The sequence below is a fragment of the Choloepus didactylus genome, chromosome 23, assembly GCF_015220235.1.
Source record: "Choloepus didactylus isolate mChoDid1 chromosome 23, mChoDid1.pri, whole genome shotgun sequence".
Classification (NCBI taxonomy): Eukaryota; Metazoa; Chordata; class Mammalia; order Pilosa; family Megalonychidae; genus Choloepus; species Choloepus didactylus.
In genome coordinates, this window is record NC_051329.1 from 6,498,027 (window position 1) to 6,515,372 (window position 17,346).

Sequence of the window (17,346 nt, forward strand, 5' to 3'; positions counted from 1 at the left end):
GAAGAGGATCCAGGCAGGAGCGACAGGGCTTTAACTCTCACAATTCCAGCACCTTCCTTTACAGTGATTTTCATCCCTGTCCTCCCTGCGCCCTCCCCCAGCCCTGGAAGAGGTTATTTCATATCATCCCATGCCCTGAGTGAGGAAACCAAGGCACAGAGAGGTGAAATGCCTGGCCTAACTCACACAGTGGAAGAGGGGCAGAGCAGGCACTGTTGGGGTCTCCAGACTCCTGGTCCAGTGCTCTTGTCAACTCAACTGACCAGAGGGTGTCAGCAGCAAGAGAGGGACAGTCTGTGGACTACGGGGACGTGGAAGGTGGAGGAAGGAGGAGGAGGGAGGAGGACGGGAGGGGAAGAGAGAACAGGGTGACAGGAAAAAGAGAGGGGGAGGGCAGGAGGAAGGGGGAGGAAGGGGGATGAGAACAAATAGGGAAGAAGGATGAGAAGAGAAGGGGAGAGGGGAGAAGAGGAGAGGAAGGAGGGAGGGGAAGAGAAGAAAAGGAAGGGGGGAGGAGGGGAGCAAAGGAAGGAGAACGGGAAGAGAGGAGCAAAGGAAGGAGAACGGGAGGAGAGAGAGGGGGGAGGGGACAACAGGAGGAGGGAGGGGCAGGCCGGGGACAGGGCATGGGTGCCAGGCCCACAGGACACCAGCTGCCCTCCACACGGCCACCCCACAGAGAGCACAGGGGCTGTGTGCAGGCTTAGGACAGGGGGGCAGCTGAATGTTAACCCACAGTCTTGCAGACTTATTAAAGCAAAACTAAGATGTAAGAGCTTTATGCTCCAGAGTTGGTATTATGAAAAACAGTGTACATTTCTTCCCCATTTTCCAAATATGGAAATACATTCTAATAATAGTCTCTAGGACAGAGCTTGTTTTCCCGGCCACCTGAGACTCTGCTGTGCTGGGAGGAAAAGGAGGGGACGAGGCACAGGATTGGAGAGGAGAGAAGGGGGAGAGAAAGCAAATAGAGAGAGGAGGAGGGAAGGAGAGAAAGGATGGACCTCCATGAAAAGTAACAGAGCAGCTGATTCTGGCCTCCAGCTTCTTAAAGGAAAACCGCAGGCTCCGCCAGGACCCACCCCTCCGTATCCTCAGTCCCTGCTACTGCCACGTGGGCCTCTGGGGATTGGGATGGGGTGTGGAGACATATGACCCTGGCCTAGCCCATCAGCAAATTCTCTCCTCCTGGCCAGTGGTTGGTTCAGGTGACCCAAACAGTCCAATGGGATCCAGTTTGGGAACTCACAGTGGAACTACTGGCCCTGCTCTTCCAGCTAGAGACAGGTTCCAAATCTCAGCTCTAGGAGGACACGGACACACACACACACACACACACACACACACACACACACACACACGACCGAAGAGCTGTAAAGACTGCCAGTTGGTCTCAAGAACCTCACAGTGCCCTTGAGCAGAGAGAGACATAAACACAAACCAGCACCTCCCTTAAACCCTAAAGGCATCCACTTGCTCTCAGGTGACCCTCCGGCACCAGGTCAGTGGGACAACGCCCAACTGTCCACGTTTCCTGGGGCTTCACGACCAAATACCACAAACAGGGGGCTCAAAACAGCAGTCACTCATCGTCTCATGGTTCTGGAGGTTGGAGGTCCCAAGCCGAGGTGTGGCCGGACTATGCTCCTTGTGAAGGCTCCCCAGGGTGGCTCCTTCCTGGCCTCAGCCAGCTCCTGGGGTGCCGACTAGCCCTAGTGTCCTTGGCTTGTGGTCCCGTCACTCCTATCCCTGCCTCCATCATCACGTGGCCTCTCCCCTAGGTCTGTGTTTCCCCTGATAAGGACACCAGTTGCTGGCTTTAGGGCCCACCTGAACCTGGGATGGTCTCATCTTAACTTGAAAACATCTGCAAAGACCCTACCTCCAAAATAGATAGGCACCGTGTGTCGGTTTTGATATATTATGTCCCCTACAAAAGACGTTATTTTCATCCAATCCTGTGGTGTATTTGGATTGTTTCCATGGAGATGTGACTTGCCCAACTGTGGGTGAAACCACTGATTAGATTATTTCCATGGAGGCATGGCCCCGCCCATTCCCGGTGGGTCTTAATTAGATCACTGGAGTCCTCTAAGAGGCTCAGGAAGAGAGGGAAGCAGAGCTAGAGCTGACAGAGATGCTTAGAGATGCTTGAACTTATGAACAGAAGGACATTTGGAGATGCTAAGCTAAGAGATGAAGCCCTGAGTTTGCCCTAGAGAAGCTAAGAGAGGACCCCCAGATGCTTAGAGAAAAATGCCCTGGGAGAAAGAAGCACAGAAAGGATTCACAGGAGCTGAGAGAGGAGCTGGAACACAACCCAGGACCAGCAGACGCCAGCCACGTGCCTTCCCAGATGACAGAGGTGTTCCGGATGCCATCGGCCTTTCCTCAGTGAAGGGATCCTCTTCTTGATGCCTTAGTTTGGACATTTTCATGGCCTTCAGACTGTAAATTTGCAACCTAATAAATCCCCTTTGTTAAAGCTAGTTCTTTTCTGGTATTTTGCATAACAGCAGCATTAGCAAACTGGAACACACCAGGGTTAGGACTGGAACATGTCTTTTTGAGGGACACAATTCAATCCCATGACACCAGTGAAACTCAGAGAAGCAGTCCTGCTGGCTGGTGCTTGGTGGGAGAAGGGGTTAGCACGAGAGGCAGGGGGCTGCCAGATGACTCCCAGTATCCATCCTCCACTTCTTCCTTTTGCTAGAATCATCTCCACCGACTGCAGGAGCTCTGGTAGGGCACATGGCCAGGACATTCCAGCCTGCCGGGCGGCTAGGTGTGCCATGTGATGAAGCTCTGGTGAATGGACATGAGCGGAAAGGATGAGCCTACTTCCCTGTGCCATCAGCCACGTGGACAGGGCCTCCTCGCCAGGGATGGCGAGTCACAGATGGAGGAAACCTGGGTCCTGGCACAGCCCTGAGAAGCAAAGCCACCCACAACCTGATCCCATTTACTCAGGGCTGTTGCACTGGGCCAGTGGATTTCAGGTCTCTGTGATAACTTAGCCTATGTCCTAATAAGAGCAACCTACCCCCATAAGTCTGGGTGTAGCATCCCCTCTGAAGGCCTGAGTCCAGGGTATGTGGCTTGGCCCTCAAAGGGCGTTGTGTTCCCCGAGAGCCTCACCCTCATGGACAGGCTTTGGAAGACCTGAACGGAGTCACTTCTGTTCACCTCCATCCACGATGACAGGCTGGGTTAGCAGGTTGAGGGGTCACCTTTCCCTCCATGCTCTCTAGGTGCTGAGCAGAGGTGTGAGTGGACCTGGGCCTGGTCCTCGAGAGTCCAGAACCCTGCGAGGGGGACCAGCAGGTAGACACCCATGGCAGGGGTCGACTAGCTTGAGGCTGGCGCAGAGGAGAGCAGGAGCACGATGGAGCAGTTGGGAGGTGGGCCAGGGAGCCAAGGACCCCAGGACCCTTGGGAAAGCTTGCCCAGGTGAGAAGGCGGGCCCAGGTGTCAGAGGGGGAAGGAGCCCTCGGCTGCCCGGTAGCTCCTGCAGGGCGGAGGAAAAGACCTTCAGAGACACAGCTGCTGGACCCTCATGAGGCGTGGGGGCTGAGCAGGAGCACCAGCCAGAGCCGAATGTCTCAGATCCTGATGTTTTCCAAAACTGCTGATGGGACACGTGCATGGTGGGAAGTGGGAGACAGGAACTTGAAGGGGGATGAGAGGCAGCTGGGCAGCATGCGGGAGGTGGCTTACGGAGATGCCCACCCCAGCCAAAAAAAAAAAGTCCGAGGACGGCACTGCACTGCGTGTGCTTGAGCGTCTGCTGCTCGGGGCCATCTGTCTCTCACTAATGAAGCTGTCCAGCAAGGCTTATTAATAAGGACACACGGGCTCAATCAGCCAGTGACATCTCGCTGAACTAAAAGGCGCAGTGACTGAGCCTTGGTGACTCTTCCTGCATGGTCCATGGTAGAGGAAGTGTGTCTCTAGGGCCCCACGACGGGGGGACAGGGCCTTGTGGGTCACGGCCCGTCCTGGCCCTGGGTGGGGAGCAGGCAGGCCCATCATCAGGGGCTTGGGGATGGGGAGAGCCCAGCCCAGTGGCAGCCAGCAGCTCCCCAGCTCGGAGCCCACGCAGGTGGGTGCCTTCCGGTGGCTGTTCTCTTCCTGCCCACCCCTGGGCCCGGCTGTGCTGGCAGGTGTGGCAGGCAGGATGGCGGCCCTGAGCTGTCCACACCCACTCCCCGGAACCTGGGAACACGTGACGTTCCTGGCAGAGTGGCTTTGTGGCGGTGGAGGGGTCAGCCTGGGTTATTTGGGCAGGCCTGACATCATCACGGGGGCCGTGTCAGTGAGAGAGGAGGGCAGGAGGTTGGGGTCAGAGATGGGCAGCATGAGAGAGAGCCGACGGCTGGGGCAGCTTTGAAGATGGCAGAAGTGACCACGAGCCGAGGGATGCAGGCAGCCCACAAGAGCTGGAAAAGGCAAGGAAACGTGCTCTTCCCTAGAACCTCCCGCAGGAACACAGCTCTGCCGATTGGACTGCTGATACTCCAGAGCTGTGAGCCAGTCGATGTATGTAGATTTAAGCCACTCAGCATGTGGCAGGTTTCACAGCAGCAACAGGAGGCTGATACCCACGGTGCCACTAGGGGCCCTGAAAGCAGAGCCCCAGACTTCATGCAGCTGGGGTGGCCACAGGACCCAATTCTGGCCCGTGAGATGGAAGCAGATGTGAACCAGCCAGGGCTTCCAGCAGAGCTGGGTTTTCCTGCCACCAAGGAACACAGTCAGGAGGTAGTGATTTCTGCTGTCACCCGACCCTCTTGTCACTTCATTCCCCTTCCTGCCTGGATGAGATGCAAGGCCAGAGGTAGAACAGCCACCCAGAAACGAAGAAAATGAAAGTCACACCCTGGGGAGGGCAGCAGGCAGGGAGACGGAAGGCCAGGGCACTGCCATCTCCTGGAGTCACCCGTGCCCTGTAGGGACGGGGTCAATAAACCCCTGCCGAGATAAGCCTGGATTCTGGGCCATGCCACCGAAGCTCCGGCAACAGAGAGGAGCTGTGGTTCAGAAGGCTACCCTCTCAGAGCTGGGGACCCCGGGGTCGCAAGATCCAAGTGAGGACGTTGACCCTCCTCTGGGGCGCTGGCTTCGGCTGGGAGCACCCTTTGTCCGGTGGCCACAGGGTCCGTGACAGCCCAGTTGAGGCTCCAGCAACGTGGACCAAACGCTCCACCAGGGCACAGCTCTCGGCTAGCACGCAGGCTTCACGGCACAGACCTCCACGGTCACCTCCTTCAGACGAGACGTGCATGCGCAGCTACACACGAATAAGGGTGTGTGTGTGGGTGTGTGTGTATATATGTATGTATATATTTATTGCATTTAATTCCTCATAGTACTTTCCCCTACATTTTGTAATCCAGAAAAAAAGCATTCAAAAAGTGTTTTGGTTTTAAAAAATACAAAATGAACACGAAGGTTACGGAAATTTGTTGGTAAACCTGAACTGAAAAGTATATACAACCGCCTTGCCATGGAAACCCGGAATTCGATCCATAAGGGTTAACCACACGGTTTCCACATTCAGTTCCAAGGACGATCCCGGGGAGAAAGTGCAGTGATGTCAGCGCTGAAGATGCATCTCCTCCTGAGGCCAGAGTAGTCCGTCCCCAGGGCAGGAGCCACCGTCCAGAATGACCCGTGGTGACAGACAGGCCAGCACCCAGCCCAGAGGGGAGCACCTCTGTTCCCTGAGCAGGTGGACAGCCAGCTCTTAAACACCCATGCAGACCAGACACTTCATTAATGTTAAAAAAATTTCAGATCATTCTAAGTCCATGAAATAAAGCGCTCGTATTAAAGAGTAGAACCCCTCGCGATTCAGAGGGAACTTTCTGCTGGCTCGTGGGCCCGGCTCTACCAGGATGAGGACTGTATGCTCTGCAAACACACGACACCAGGGCTGTAAAAAGATGGTACCATGTCCCACAGGGCGTTACTTGTAACAGGTAACACTCAGCAACTGGAGAACGAGCCCCAAGGGGGGCAGTGAGAGCCCGAAATCAACAGAAAGAGAAGAGACAGACCTGACCCTTAAGAGTCCAAGAGAGAATGGCAGGACTACGAAGTCAAAGTGGTACACAAGCCGTGACTGTGCAAAGGTGTGTGTACACACACACGGACGCTCTGAGAGGCACAGCACAGACGCTCCAACTGCCTCCTGTCGCTCTCTGACAGCCAGGAACCTGTGCTAGCTTGTGGAAGACCCAGGAACCCCCAGATTTAACTAAGGAACAGAGAAGCCTTCTCACCCCACCGGAGAGCACTAAGCGCAAATTTCCTTTTAAAGGAGCCATAGGTGTCTAAGGAATTTCTTGAACATACAGTTTCTAGTACAGACGTGTGTGGTGCAAGGGCATGCATGCCAGTCCAACTCAGAAGTCCTGGAGCTCGGGGATGTTCCGGAACAAATCCAGGGTCTCGGGGTTGGAGAAGGCACTGCGGTGCTCTACGGTCTTTCCCGCAATGATCTGCTTCACAGCCACTTCCACTTTCTTGCCGTTGAGCGTATACTGCAAGGGAAGGGGGGGAAACAAGCAAAAAAATAAAGCACTTAGAAGGAAAAGAAACCACCTCAGCTCTACTATCTAGGCACATCCAAATCCAAAAAGGACAAACCTTACCCAAAGGGGCTGAAAGGAAATGTTTCTTAGCTCTGACACTTCCCCCAGCGGGCACTGTGGTTTGCCTGAAAACATGTGCCAAAGAGCCCTGGACAGACAATGCCCCCTCTCCATTTGGGAGAAACTCTGTTCTGCTGAAAACCGACCCCAAGGTCCAATCCTCAAAATCAGTTCACGGCCCGTTGCCTTCCTGCGCTGCCCCCAGCCATTGTCTAGGGAGTCCGGTTACTTCAAAGCCGCTGGGAGGCCCCTGGAAGCGAACGGGCTTTCCTAAGTTCAGTTGGGCCTGGCAAAACCCATCCGTCTGCGTCACCTCCATGCTGGCGTTCACGGCGACACCCAAGACCCCACCTCCCCATTCTGGACCAGAAAATAATGGGAAAGAAGCCTCTTTTTCAGCCTTCACGGTGCATCTGACCTGAGTGGAAATCCACAGCTCATTCCTGAGTCCCAAGAGCAGCCTAAGGAAGGAGGTTTCCCATGAGAGCAAGTGGGGGGACTTCGGCCCCCACATCTGGGTGATGGGCAGACGCACCTCTGTGAGAGGGGAAAACCGCACCCACACACACACACAGCTTCCACAAGGGCCTGGCACTCCGCAGCCTGCAACGCGTATCGGCTACTCCTCCATCCACGGAGGAATGGAGAAACAAAACGTGGTCTAGCCACACAGTGGGAAATTATTCAACCATTGAAAGGAATGACGTTCCGACCCACGCTACTATATGGATGAACCCTGACACTGTTGTCCTGAGTGGAATAAGCAAGACACAAAAGGACACATAGCGTGTGATTCCACTTACGTGAAATACCTAGAACTGGCAAATTCAGAGAAGGAAAGTAGATGAGAGGTTCCCAAGGTTTGGGGGACGGGAAATGGGGAGTTACTGATTAAAGGGGATAAAATTTTCCCACAATAAAATTGTGTAAAAGAAAGATTAGCTATTGCTATTATTTCAGGAGTGAGCTGGCTTCCTCTGACCACGTCTGCAGCTGGAGAGCAAGCCTCGTATGAGACCTCAACAAGCATCCACGAAATATTTCTGCAGATCCATTCATCTGTGTGGGTGGTGCAGTAATCCTCAGTCAAACTCACTGCCCTCCTGGAACCCCCTCTGGAGTTCAGGGCGTGTGTGCTCCATCCATCTTTAACCAGATGGGTTTTCAATGGTGCCTGAGGACCAGGAAACTACAGCAGCGGCTGGACAAGCGGCCAGCACCCTGGCCTCTCGCCATACAGGCACTTTTTTCTTTTTCACCTGAGATGTAATTAAGACTCATTCACTTGGAAGTCTGCTTGATGTGTGAACTAGTTAAGGATCTGAGTGGCGGCTTCCAGTGGGCTGCACGTCATGTTGGCTCTGTGTCATCAGCCTCTCCCTGGCCTAGAAATACAAATGTCTCGGGTGCTGTATTTGCTCCTGAAATTTATCCAGAAGCTTCAAGCATGGCTCAGGGGAGCTAATAACATCTCCCGTCAGCTGACAAGGTAAACAAGGCAGCATTTTATAAGAATCCTGCTTCCGTGTCCTTCTCTCTTGGCTTCTGCACAGCCTTCCCAGAGAGAAAATAAGGCCCGTTGTTCCTGTTGGGAGCACTGCTGACATCTCAACTGTGATGCGGGGACAAAGGCGCATGGGGATCGAAGACGCTGGTTGCCTGGGGTCTGCCAGCCTGGGGCTGTCCCATGGCTGGGGCCAACCCAGAGCCCCAGAGGCTGAATTGTGGGTTAACAGACAGTGGAGGTGCTCCCGGCTACCCCTGGGTTTCATCTGTAAAGGGGCGTGGGGAAGCAGGCCTGCCTGAGTCAGCAGGTGTCGGGAGGAGCAGCTTTGCTCCCTCACTCCCTCATTCCTCCCATCATTGCTCATTCGCCGGACCCATACGAGCACCTGCGGTTTGCCAGGCAGTGGGCTGAGCTCCGGGGAGAAACGGTGACCCAACCAGGCTTCTGGCCTCCAGGGCTTACTCTCTAGACAGAAAGATACAGACGAGAAACAGAAGAAAATAGAGCAGAGCAAGGGGATAAAGGAGGAGGCAAGAGGAGGCTATTCCAAACAGGAAGCCCAGGGGCAGTCTCTGTGGGAAGGGGATATCTGAGCAAAGAGCAGATGAGAAGAGCATGGAAGAGGGCTCTGGATGGCCTCAGTGGACTCTAACTGGGCAGCAGCCTGGAAGTAGAAGCACCAGGACCGGGTTCCGGGCTCCAGGCTGGCATTACCCTCACCAAACAGGTGCTGCACCCACCCACAGTGACAGGGCAAGACTCGGCCCCACGTTTCCTCTGAACACTCTAGGACCTCAAAGATTCTCACCAGATGCTGCAAATATCATTTGCAAAGGGAACCGAGGGGACACTGCCACAGCCCAGGCACAAGCCGCCTCTACCTCGGACACCTCCCTGGAGTGGGTGTGGGCTGGCCACTCCATACAGCGCCAAATGGAGGGTGAGGCCTGCCGAGGGCCCTCCTGCCACCAGCAGGGTCCCCGTCATGAAGCAGGCATGGTTTCAGGGGTGCATCCAGTTCCAACAAGTCGGCTTGCCTGGGCACTTTCCCCTCCAGGCCCCCCGCCCACATCAGTGAGCACAGGAAGGGCTGAACACTCCCCTCAACACTCCATTAGGCCAGACCTGGGGTCTGAAAACAAAAGGAGAATGGGAAGTCACAGGTAACCTCAAAGTGACTTCACAGACCAACCAGACGCAGAAGAAGATTCGCTCTGGGGGATGAGTGGGGGACTGAGATCTACACCAAGACACCTTAGAGCAAAGTCGTAAAAATCCAAAGACAAAGAAAGGATTTTGAAAGCTGCAAGAGAGCAGCAACTTGTCACAAAGGATCCCCAATTAAAATAACAGATTTCTCATCAGAAACCAGGGTGGTCAGAAGACAGTGGGAAGGCATATTTAAAGTTCTTAAAGAAAAAAAAAAACTGTCAACCAAGAATTGTATCTCTGGACAAAATTATCTTTCAAAAATGAAGAAGAAAATAAGAGATTTACAGATAAATAAAAGCTGAAAGAGTTCATCACCAGAAGACCTGCCCTACAAGAAATGCTAAAGGGAGTCCTTCAGGCTGAAATACAAGGACAGTAGACAGTAACTCGAAGCCACAAGAAGAAATAAAGTACTTTTGGTTTGAAACTGCTTCACCTTCCCTATATGACATAATAGGCAAATGCGTTAAAAAATTTTTTTAATCTGTATTAATGGGCATACCATGTATAAAGATGTAATCTGAGACAATAACAGTATAAAGGGGGAGGGATGGAGACATACAGGAGAGGAGAGAGCTAGTATACTACTGAAACTAGGTTGGTACTAGCCAAACTAGGTTGTGATTACTTTAAGATGTTAATGGTAATTACAAAGGTAACCACTTATAATAAAACAACTAAAAATTATAGAGAAAATAAAAGAATGAGGGAATCAAGATAATACAGCAAAGAAACTAAATAACCAATTGAAGAACAAAAAACATATAAGACATACAGAAAGTGAATAGCTAAAAGGCAGAAGTAAATCATTCCTCTTTGTAATTGCCTTAAATGTCAACAGACTAAACTCCCTAGTTAAAACAAAAAGATTGGTAGACTGGATGAAAAAGCATGATCCATCTATATGCTATCTACAGGAGACTCACCTTAGGTACAAAGACACAAAAAGTTTGAAAGTCAAAGGGTAGAAAAGATATTCCATTAAACAGCAACCAAAGGAGAGTCGGAACACCTATATTCCTGTCAGACAAAATAGACTTTAAGTCAAAAAGATTACAAAAGACCAAGACGAGTATTATATATTGATAAAAGATTCAATCCAGCAAGAAGAGACAAAAATATATACATACACGCACCTCACAACAGAGGTCCAAAGTACATGAAACAAAAATTGACAGAACTGAAGGGAGAAATATAGTTCTACAGTAATAGTAGGAAACTTCAAAACACACTTTGAACAATTGATAGAACATTTAGACACAAGATCAGTAAGGAAATGAAGGACTTGAATATCCAATATACATAAAGACCTCTTACAACTCAACAATAAAAAGACAAGCGACCCAATTTGAAAATGGGATAAGGATTATGGACATTTCTCCAAAGAAGAAATTCAAACGGCCAATAAGTATATGAAATTATGTTCAACATTATTAGACGTTAAAGAAATGCAAATTAAAACTACAGTGCAATAACACTCCACACCCACTAGGATGCCTATTATTTAAAAAAAAACCTGAAAATAACAAGCATTGACAAGGACGTGGAAAACTCTCATACATTGTTGATGAGAATGTAAAATGGTGCAGCCACTGTGGAAAAACACTTTGGGGGCTCCTCAGAAAGTTAAACACAGATTTACCCTAAGACCCAGTAAATTCCACTTCTGTATACTCCCAAAGAATTGAAAGCAGGGGCTCGGGCAGGTCTCTGTGCACTAACGTTCTCACAGCATTATTCACAATAGCCAAAAGGTGGAAGCCACCAGATGTCCATCAATAGATGAAGAGAAACACAAAACGTGGTCTTTCCAAACAATGGAATATTATTCAGCCATAGAAAGAAAAGACGTGCTGCTACATGCTATAACATGGATAAACCTTGAAGAAACCATGTTGAGTGAAATAAGCCAGACAGAAAAGAACAGATATTGTACTATTTCTCTTATATAAAATGCTCAGAATTAGTAAATTCCTAGAGAAAACAGAACAGTGGCTACCAGGGGTGGGAGAAGAGGGGGAAGAGGGAGTTATCACTAAATGAGGATGAGATTTCATTTGGGATGACGAAAATGATCTGGAAATAGTGAGTGCTGAAAGGTACAAGACTTGTCCACTTACAATGGATAAGATGATTTTCATGTTATGTATATTTTACCAAACTAAAAATAAATAAAATTTATAAAACAAACCGCAGCATGCCTTTGTGTTTAGGTTGTTTCGTGTGCACATGCACACACACACGCGGTTCATGCTCTCGGCTTGCAGAGGGTATTTGTGTTGTGAGCACTGCGAGTTAAAGCTCTGATCCAACCGGGTGAACCCCCCTCACCTAGAATCTAAACCATGTATAAAGAGGGGTCGGACACGGCTTTCTGAAGATGTGCTTCTAGATAGGTTCAGGTGTTTCCAGACAGGACTTAAAATTAAAACTCAACAGGGACAGCACCTCAGTAGCTCTTTCAAAGTTAAAACTAATTTTCTCATGAATACACTGAGAACACAGCTCTGGTGCTCTGTGGGGCTGGGCTTGCCTGCACCCTGGCAGTGGGTATTTCACAGAAGTGACCCCACTGCAACCTCAGGAAGGGTGAAAAGAGATGGGGGCGGGCACCGAGCTGCCAGGCAACCTGGGCAGGCTGCTCGGGCTTGCGGGGAGCTGACGGGGCCCAGCCGTCCTTTCTAGGGCAGGGGCAGCCGGGCAGGCCATACCGGGATCCCCTGGGTTTCCAGGATGAGGCTGGGCACATGGCGCGCTGACAGGCCAACGCGGATGGCGTCGCGGATGCTCTTGACCAGGGCGGGGCCGAACACATGCCCGGCCGCCATCTTCAGGAAGAGGACCACGCGCTCCTCCCCGTCCCGGCTGTACTGCGGCACACACAGGCTATCCATCACCTCCTCGAAGGCCTCCACTGTGGGCAGAGAGGGGCACACAGTCACCATCAGTCTCGCCTGGCCTGGGTCTGGCCTTGGTGGGTGGGTGGGGGACACGGGGCCTGAGCAGGGCACCGCCTTCTCACTCCCCCAGCCCCCCAGGGAGAGCCCCTCAGGGGAACCACTGAACAAACAGAGGAAAGCTAATCACAGCAGCTGGCGGCCAGAGAGCGCCTTCACTTTATCCGGGGCATTTTGCTGTTTCATGAAGAGGTTCATGCAGCCATTACGGACAATTACAAATTAATTAAAAATAAAAAATGGAGCAAGTGGGGGGACTCCACCAGGGGGAACCATCAAGGGTGGAAGCAGAGAAGCAGATAGAGAACTTCTCGGCCTGCTGACCTGGGAAGCCCCTGGGAAGCCACCCCTGAGAGCCTGACCTCCGGATGCTAGGGGGGCCTGGGTGAGGCAGGAAGGCCCCCCAGTGACTGCAAAGCGAGGCCTACACCTCCCATGTGTGGTGTCCTAACAAGGGCTGTGCAACCTTCCGTTGTCCTGCAACCTCTCTGTGCTTGTTGTTTCTCTACTAACCAACCTGCCCAAGCTCCCTGCGAGGAGACACTGCAGGGAAGGGGTTGGGCCTTCAAATCTTACCACGCGCTGAGGTTTACAAGCCCTGGCAACTGTAGGAAGCAAGTTTGGAAAGGAGGACACACGTCCACCCTCATACCCAGAGGCCAACAAGCCCGCGTTACATCACAAATGGGGATCTCTGGAAATCAGGGCCCTGGGGCTCCCCACTAAGACATCCCTGCCTTCCTGGAAACCGAAGAATAATGTGGGAAAAAGAATACTGCATACCAATGTTATAGATTTCCGAGCTGCCAAATCGCACTCCGTTGGGGTTGAGCGTACCATCACTGGAAGAGAGATGAGGCCGTGAGCACAATGCAGAGAGGCAAGGCACAGGGCGGAGCAGTCACCCCCTTTCAATGTGGTGACCGCCACGCTGGTCACTAAAGTCTCCTTCCCTCCCACCCCACGGACCCTCACACTCTTTCTAAAGCTAGTCACCTCCCTGCCCCTGCCCACCCACCCAGGGACCCCTCCCTCCCAGAGAGAACATGGGCTGGCTGACACACCCGGATGCCGACGGGCCCAATGCCCACAGCACCCCAGTCCTGCAGGGGACCCTCTACTGCCCCCGGACTGTGCCTGAAGTATGGGCCCCACCATTCCCCCGGCCCACCACCACGGGGCCCAGAAACGTGCCCTACAGCTGGATCTGGCCCTCAGGGAGCTGACACCCATGGGACATTGGAAGGGCCCAGGCCACAGTGTGCTGCAGCCTGTGGGACTGGGAGGCTCCCCCAGGAGGGGGTCTAGTCAGAGATAGCAGGCACAAAGGCACAGAGGGGTTTCCCGGGCAGCGCAGCGGGGAACAGAGGGCTGCCCGGTTTTGGGGGAAATGAGACAGGAACGGAAAGGGAGGGGGTCCCAGATGCCAAGCAGAGGTGCCCACTTTACTCCCGAGCGCTGGCACAGGGCGGGGTGCCGGGACCAGGGCCCCTCCGGAAAGGGGGCTGCCAAGGAAGAGGCCGCCCCCACTGCCTGCTCACCTGCGGCCAAGCATGACGATGCCCCCAGTCTTGGGGTTGATCCTGCAGTAATCGCCGTGTGCCCAGACACCTGCAGGGGGCAGAGGGTGTGGTCACCCCGAGGAGATGCTGTCCAAACAGGCACCTGGACAGACACCACGGCAGGTTCCCCAGCATCCAGACTCTTGTCAGCAGGCAATGACGAGACCCAGAAACAGGGTGACACAAGGTTGGGGGAGGGGCGGGGGCTAGAAGGCAGCGGACCCCCAGGGAGCACCGCCCCCAGCAGGGCTGCAGCACGCTCAGCCTGATGCACACCAGCCTGCAGGAAAGGCCACCCCAAGGGCTGCGGGCACCCGAAGGCTCAGGGGAGGGCAGGGGGCAGGTAGGAAAGCGCACACTGCACCTTAGGAAGGGCAAGTGGCCCAGGGTGGCTGGGGGACGTGGGTCTGGAAAGACAGGATGGGGCCAGATCAGAGAACACAAAAGGAGCACAGCCTGGCCCGAGGCTGTGCAACGGTCCTGGCCACGCTGGACTAAAAGGAGGCTACCGCCACGTGGACAGAGAGCTTGCTGCCAGGTGGCACCCAGGTGTGCGGAGGGCGGGGGCAGGACAGCATCCCAGGTGGCGCCGACACCGGCCCACCCCGAGCCCTCCACGGGACCGCAGTGGCCAGGTGGGTGCCAGGCCAGCCACGTCCAGAGGGAGACCCCAGTCATGGGTGCAGGAAAGCAAACACGGCCAAGGGTGGGTCAAACCCACAGCTCTGGAGATAACCCGGCCTTTTCCCAGTCCCGGGGCAGGCTCCTGGGCCTCATCTCCCACCCCTCACCTATGAGGGAGTGGTGCTGGAGCACGTTCCCACACCCACAAGGAAGCCACCCATGGAGCCACGAGCCCAGCCCATGGCCTCTTCCAGCCTGGCTCAGGGAACCCAAGGGGGTGAGCGACTGCGAAACGCGAAGGGGCTTCTGCGCCTGCTGCGCTGATTGGAGGCCACGTGCCGCCTCACCAGTCTGCCCACCTGCAGTGAGCCCCCAGGAGTTCCTGTGACCCAGAAAGGGAGAATAATACCTAAAACCTGCCTGAGTGTCTTTACCAGTGGGCAGCAACCCGGAAAAGCGTCTCTCCCTTCCTGGTTTTTGAGACGCTTATTCTCTGGCACTTCCTGACTTGGTCAGTGCTCACCCAAAGGGCTCACTACCTGCCGTGAGCTGCCAGCCCTGGCTGCAGCATGAGCCGTCTAGTCACTGGTTCATTCAATGTCATGAGTAAGAGACCACTGTGAGCCAAGACGGCTCCTTCTACGGAGACGAGGCCCACAGCACCTGCCTTCAGGGAGCCTGCGGTCCCCGGGTGACACTGGAGCCAAACAGGTGAGTCCTCAACTCGCCTATCTGACCCAAAAGAGAACTGCGGGCCAAAGAGGCCCCTGGCCCCCTAAGCTAAAGCATGAGACCATTTTTTCCTAGTTGGACTTCTAAAAAAAAGATTCAAATACATACACCAGAAAAAAAACCATCCCAAGGCTTGCAAATGATACGCCGTGTTCCTGCCAGCCACAAACCTGAATGGGAACTGGGAAAGCACTTGGGTCTGAAATGGAAGTGGGGAGACGGGGCTGTGGCCATCCAGTGATGCTCTCCCACTGTGGAACCTGGGCACCAGGATCACTGTGCACTCAGGCCCTACCCCCCATCGGATGGAAAGCCTGCTTTCTCTGGGTTCTTAAGAGGACTGAGTCCTAACAACTGAGGCACTGGCAACACAGACAAAGGGAAGATGTCATTGCAACGTTGCAATGACATCCCGAAGTTTTCATCTATGAAAGGACCACGAGCACACACACACACACACACACACACACACACACACAGAAAAAAAACAAAAAATGCTTGCAACTCTTGCAAAACAAAGCCGAGAGGATGGATCCACGGTGGCTAGGTGATACGTTGTCATGTCAAAGAAACAAAGGAGAACCTTCTAGATGTCCAAGCCCTGGGACTGCAGTTCCAACCCTCTGCTTCCCCAGCAGACTGGGCTTTCTTCACTTCTTGCCTGCCTTCTATACATCACAAAAAAACAGGAGGGCAGCTTCTGGAGAACAGTGGTGCAGAAGATATGGCCAGGTCACTTCTCGGATGGCTCCTCAAGCCGACCTTCTAACCTCTTTGGCCTCCCTTCCCGAGACAGGCGCCTCACCCTCTTCAGGGTCTTCTGGGGAACATTTCTCTATATTCGCTCTTGCCACTCTGCCTTGGGTGGCCTGGGCAGCTCCGCACTGTCAGGGCCCAAGGCAGGTCTGAAATGTAGCAAGATGCCCCGGAGCCCAGCGGATCTGGGGGTCTCCGCCCCTGACACTCTTACAAGGACAGCACCACGAGGGAAGGATGGTTTGTGCACCTGACATGTAACACTGGGCAGAGAATGAAGACAGACCACAGCTAAGGCTACCACCACCAAATACTTGCAAACTTTCTGATGCGCCACATGTGGTTTATGTAAAAGCAAATTACCTTTCGAGAGAATGCAGAAAGCAAGCAGTTAGCTTAAAGAAGGCTTATAAATCATGAGTTAACCAGCAGTGATAACTTGAGGCTGCTTTCAAAATAAATTAAGAGGGAGGCGGGAATCAGAGCCTTAAATAAAAGACTTCCCTGCTTCGGGGCAAAGCACCACTCAAAAGATGAAAACTGAGGGTGTCAGTCTGTGCACATGATCCTTCCAGATCCCTCCACCACCAGCGCTCTGCCCCTAACGTCTCCATACCGACAGAGTAAAGGCAGGCGAGACTTAGAAAAAACCCAATCCAGACTCCACTTCCCTCTGGAACAGCAGACACAGTCCTGGCTGGGGGAGCAGCCTTGGCCTCACAGGGATAAACCGGGGCTCCTGCCCCTCCCGGCTGGGGGGCTTGGCCCAGGGCTCTCAGCACAGAGAGTGGTTAAAACGAAATTAAACGTGACTGTGGTTTCCAACAAGTTTCGAGCTTAGGATGAGCCAATGATCAACAGTCCATGATCGCCTCACTGGCAGGATGAGACATGAGCAGTTCCATCAGGCTTGGGTGGGGGGGCCTGGGGGTTCTGCACAGAGTAAGACAAAAGCCGCGTCAGGGCAGTGTCTGCTCGGCCACCTGCCTCTCCGACCCACCTGGGAATTTGGAGAAATACGCCTTCCTGTACTTGTTCCCATTCTCGTCGTTCCAGAAGTGTGTGGGCTGGCAGGGGATCGGCTTGGTGCACACCAGCTCCCCGCTCTCTCCCCAAACTGCCTTTCCTGGTTTGGAAGGAATATAAAAAGAAGTAAGCATGCCCCCCAGCATCTGTGCCGCCCTGGCTCACTCGCGGGCTGGCTTTTTAAAGCTCTCTCTTGTGCAATGTTTCAGACCTCTACAGAGGTACCCAGACGACCCTCACACCCGTCGCCTGGCCTGCCTGCCTGCCCCCGAGCACCTGGCTCCCCATTTCGGCTCTGGCCCCAGGCA

General features: G+C 53.3%; 1 protein-coding gene across 2 annotated transcripts in view; it reads right to left on the minus strand.

The window, feature by feature from the left end:
* Positions 1-2,470: 2,470 nt before the first annotated feature.
* AACS (acetoacetyl-CoA synthetase) overlaps positions 2,471-17,346 on the minus strand; it is a 67,923-nt gene continuing 53,047 nt past the window's right edge. The window contains exons 14-18 of one of the 2 annotated variants that reach the window (XM_037816681.1): positions 17,013-17,138; positions 13,880-13,949; positions 13,122-13,180; positions 12,093-12,295; positions 6,261-6,551 (exon numbers count right to left, since the gene is read on the minus strand). In XM_037816681.1, coding sequence (XP_037672609.1) covers positions 6,414-6,551; positions 12,093-12,295; positions 13,122-13,180; positions 13,880-13,949; positions 17,013-17,138 — 596 coding nt within the window. In that variant the 3' untranslated portion in view covers positions 6,261-6,413. Of the gene's footprint in view, positions 6,552-12,092; positions 12,296-13,121; positions 13,181-13,879; positions 13,950-17,012; positions 17,139-17,346 lie in introns of both variants that reach the window. The other variant, XM_037816682.1, reaches the window with a different exon arrangement.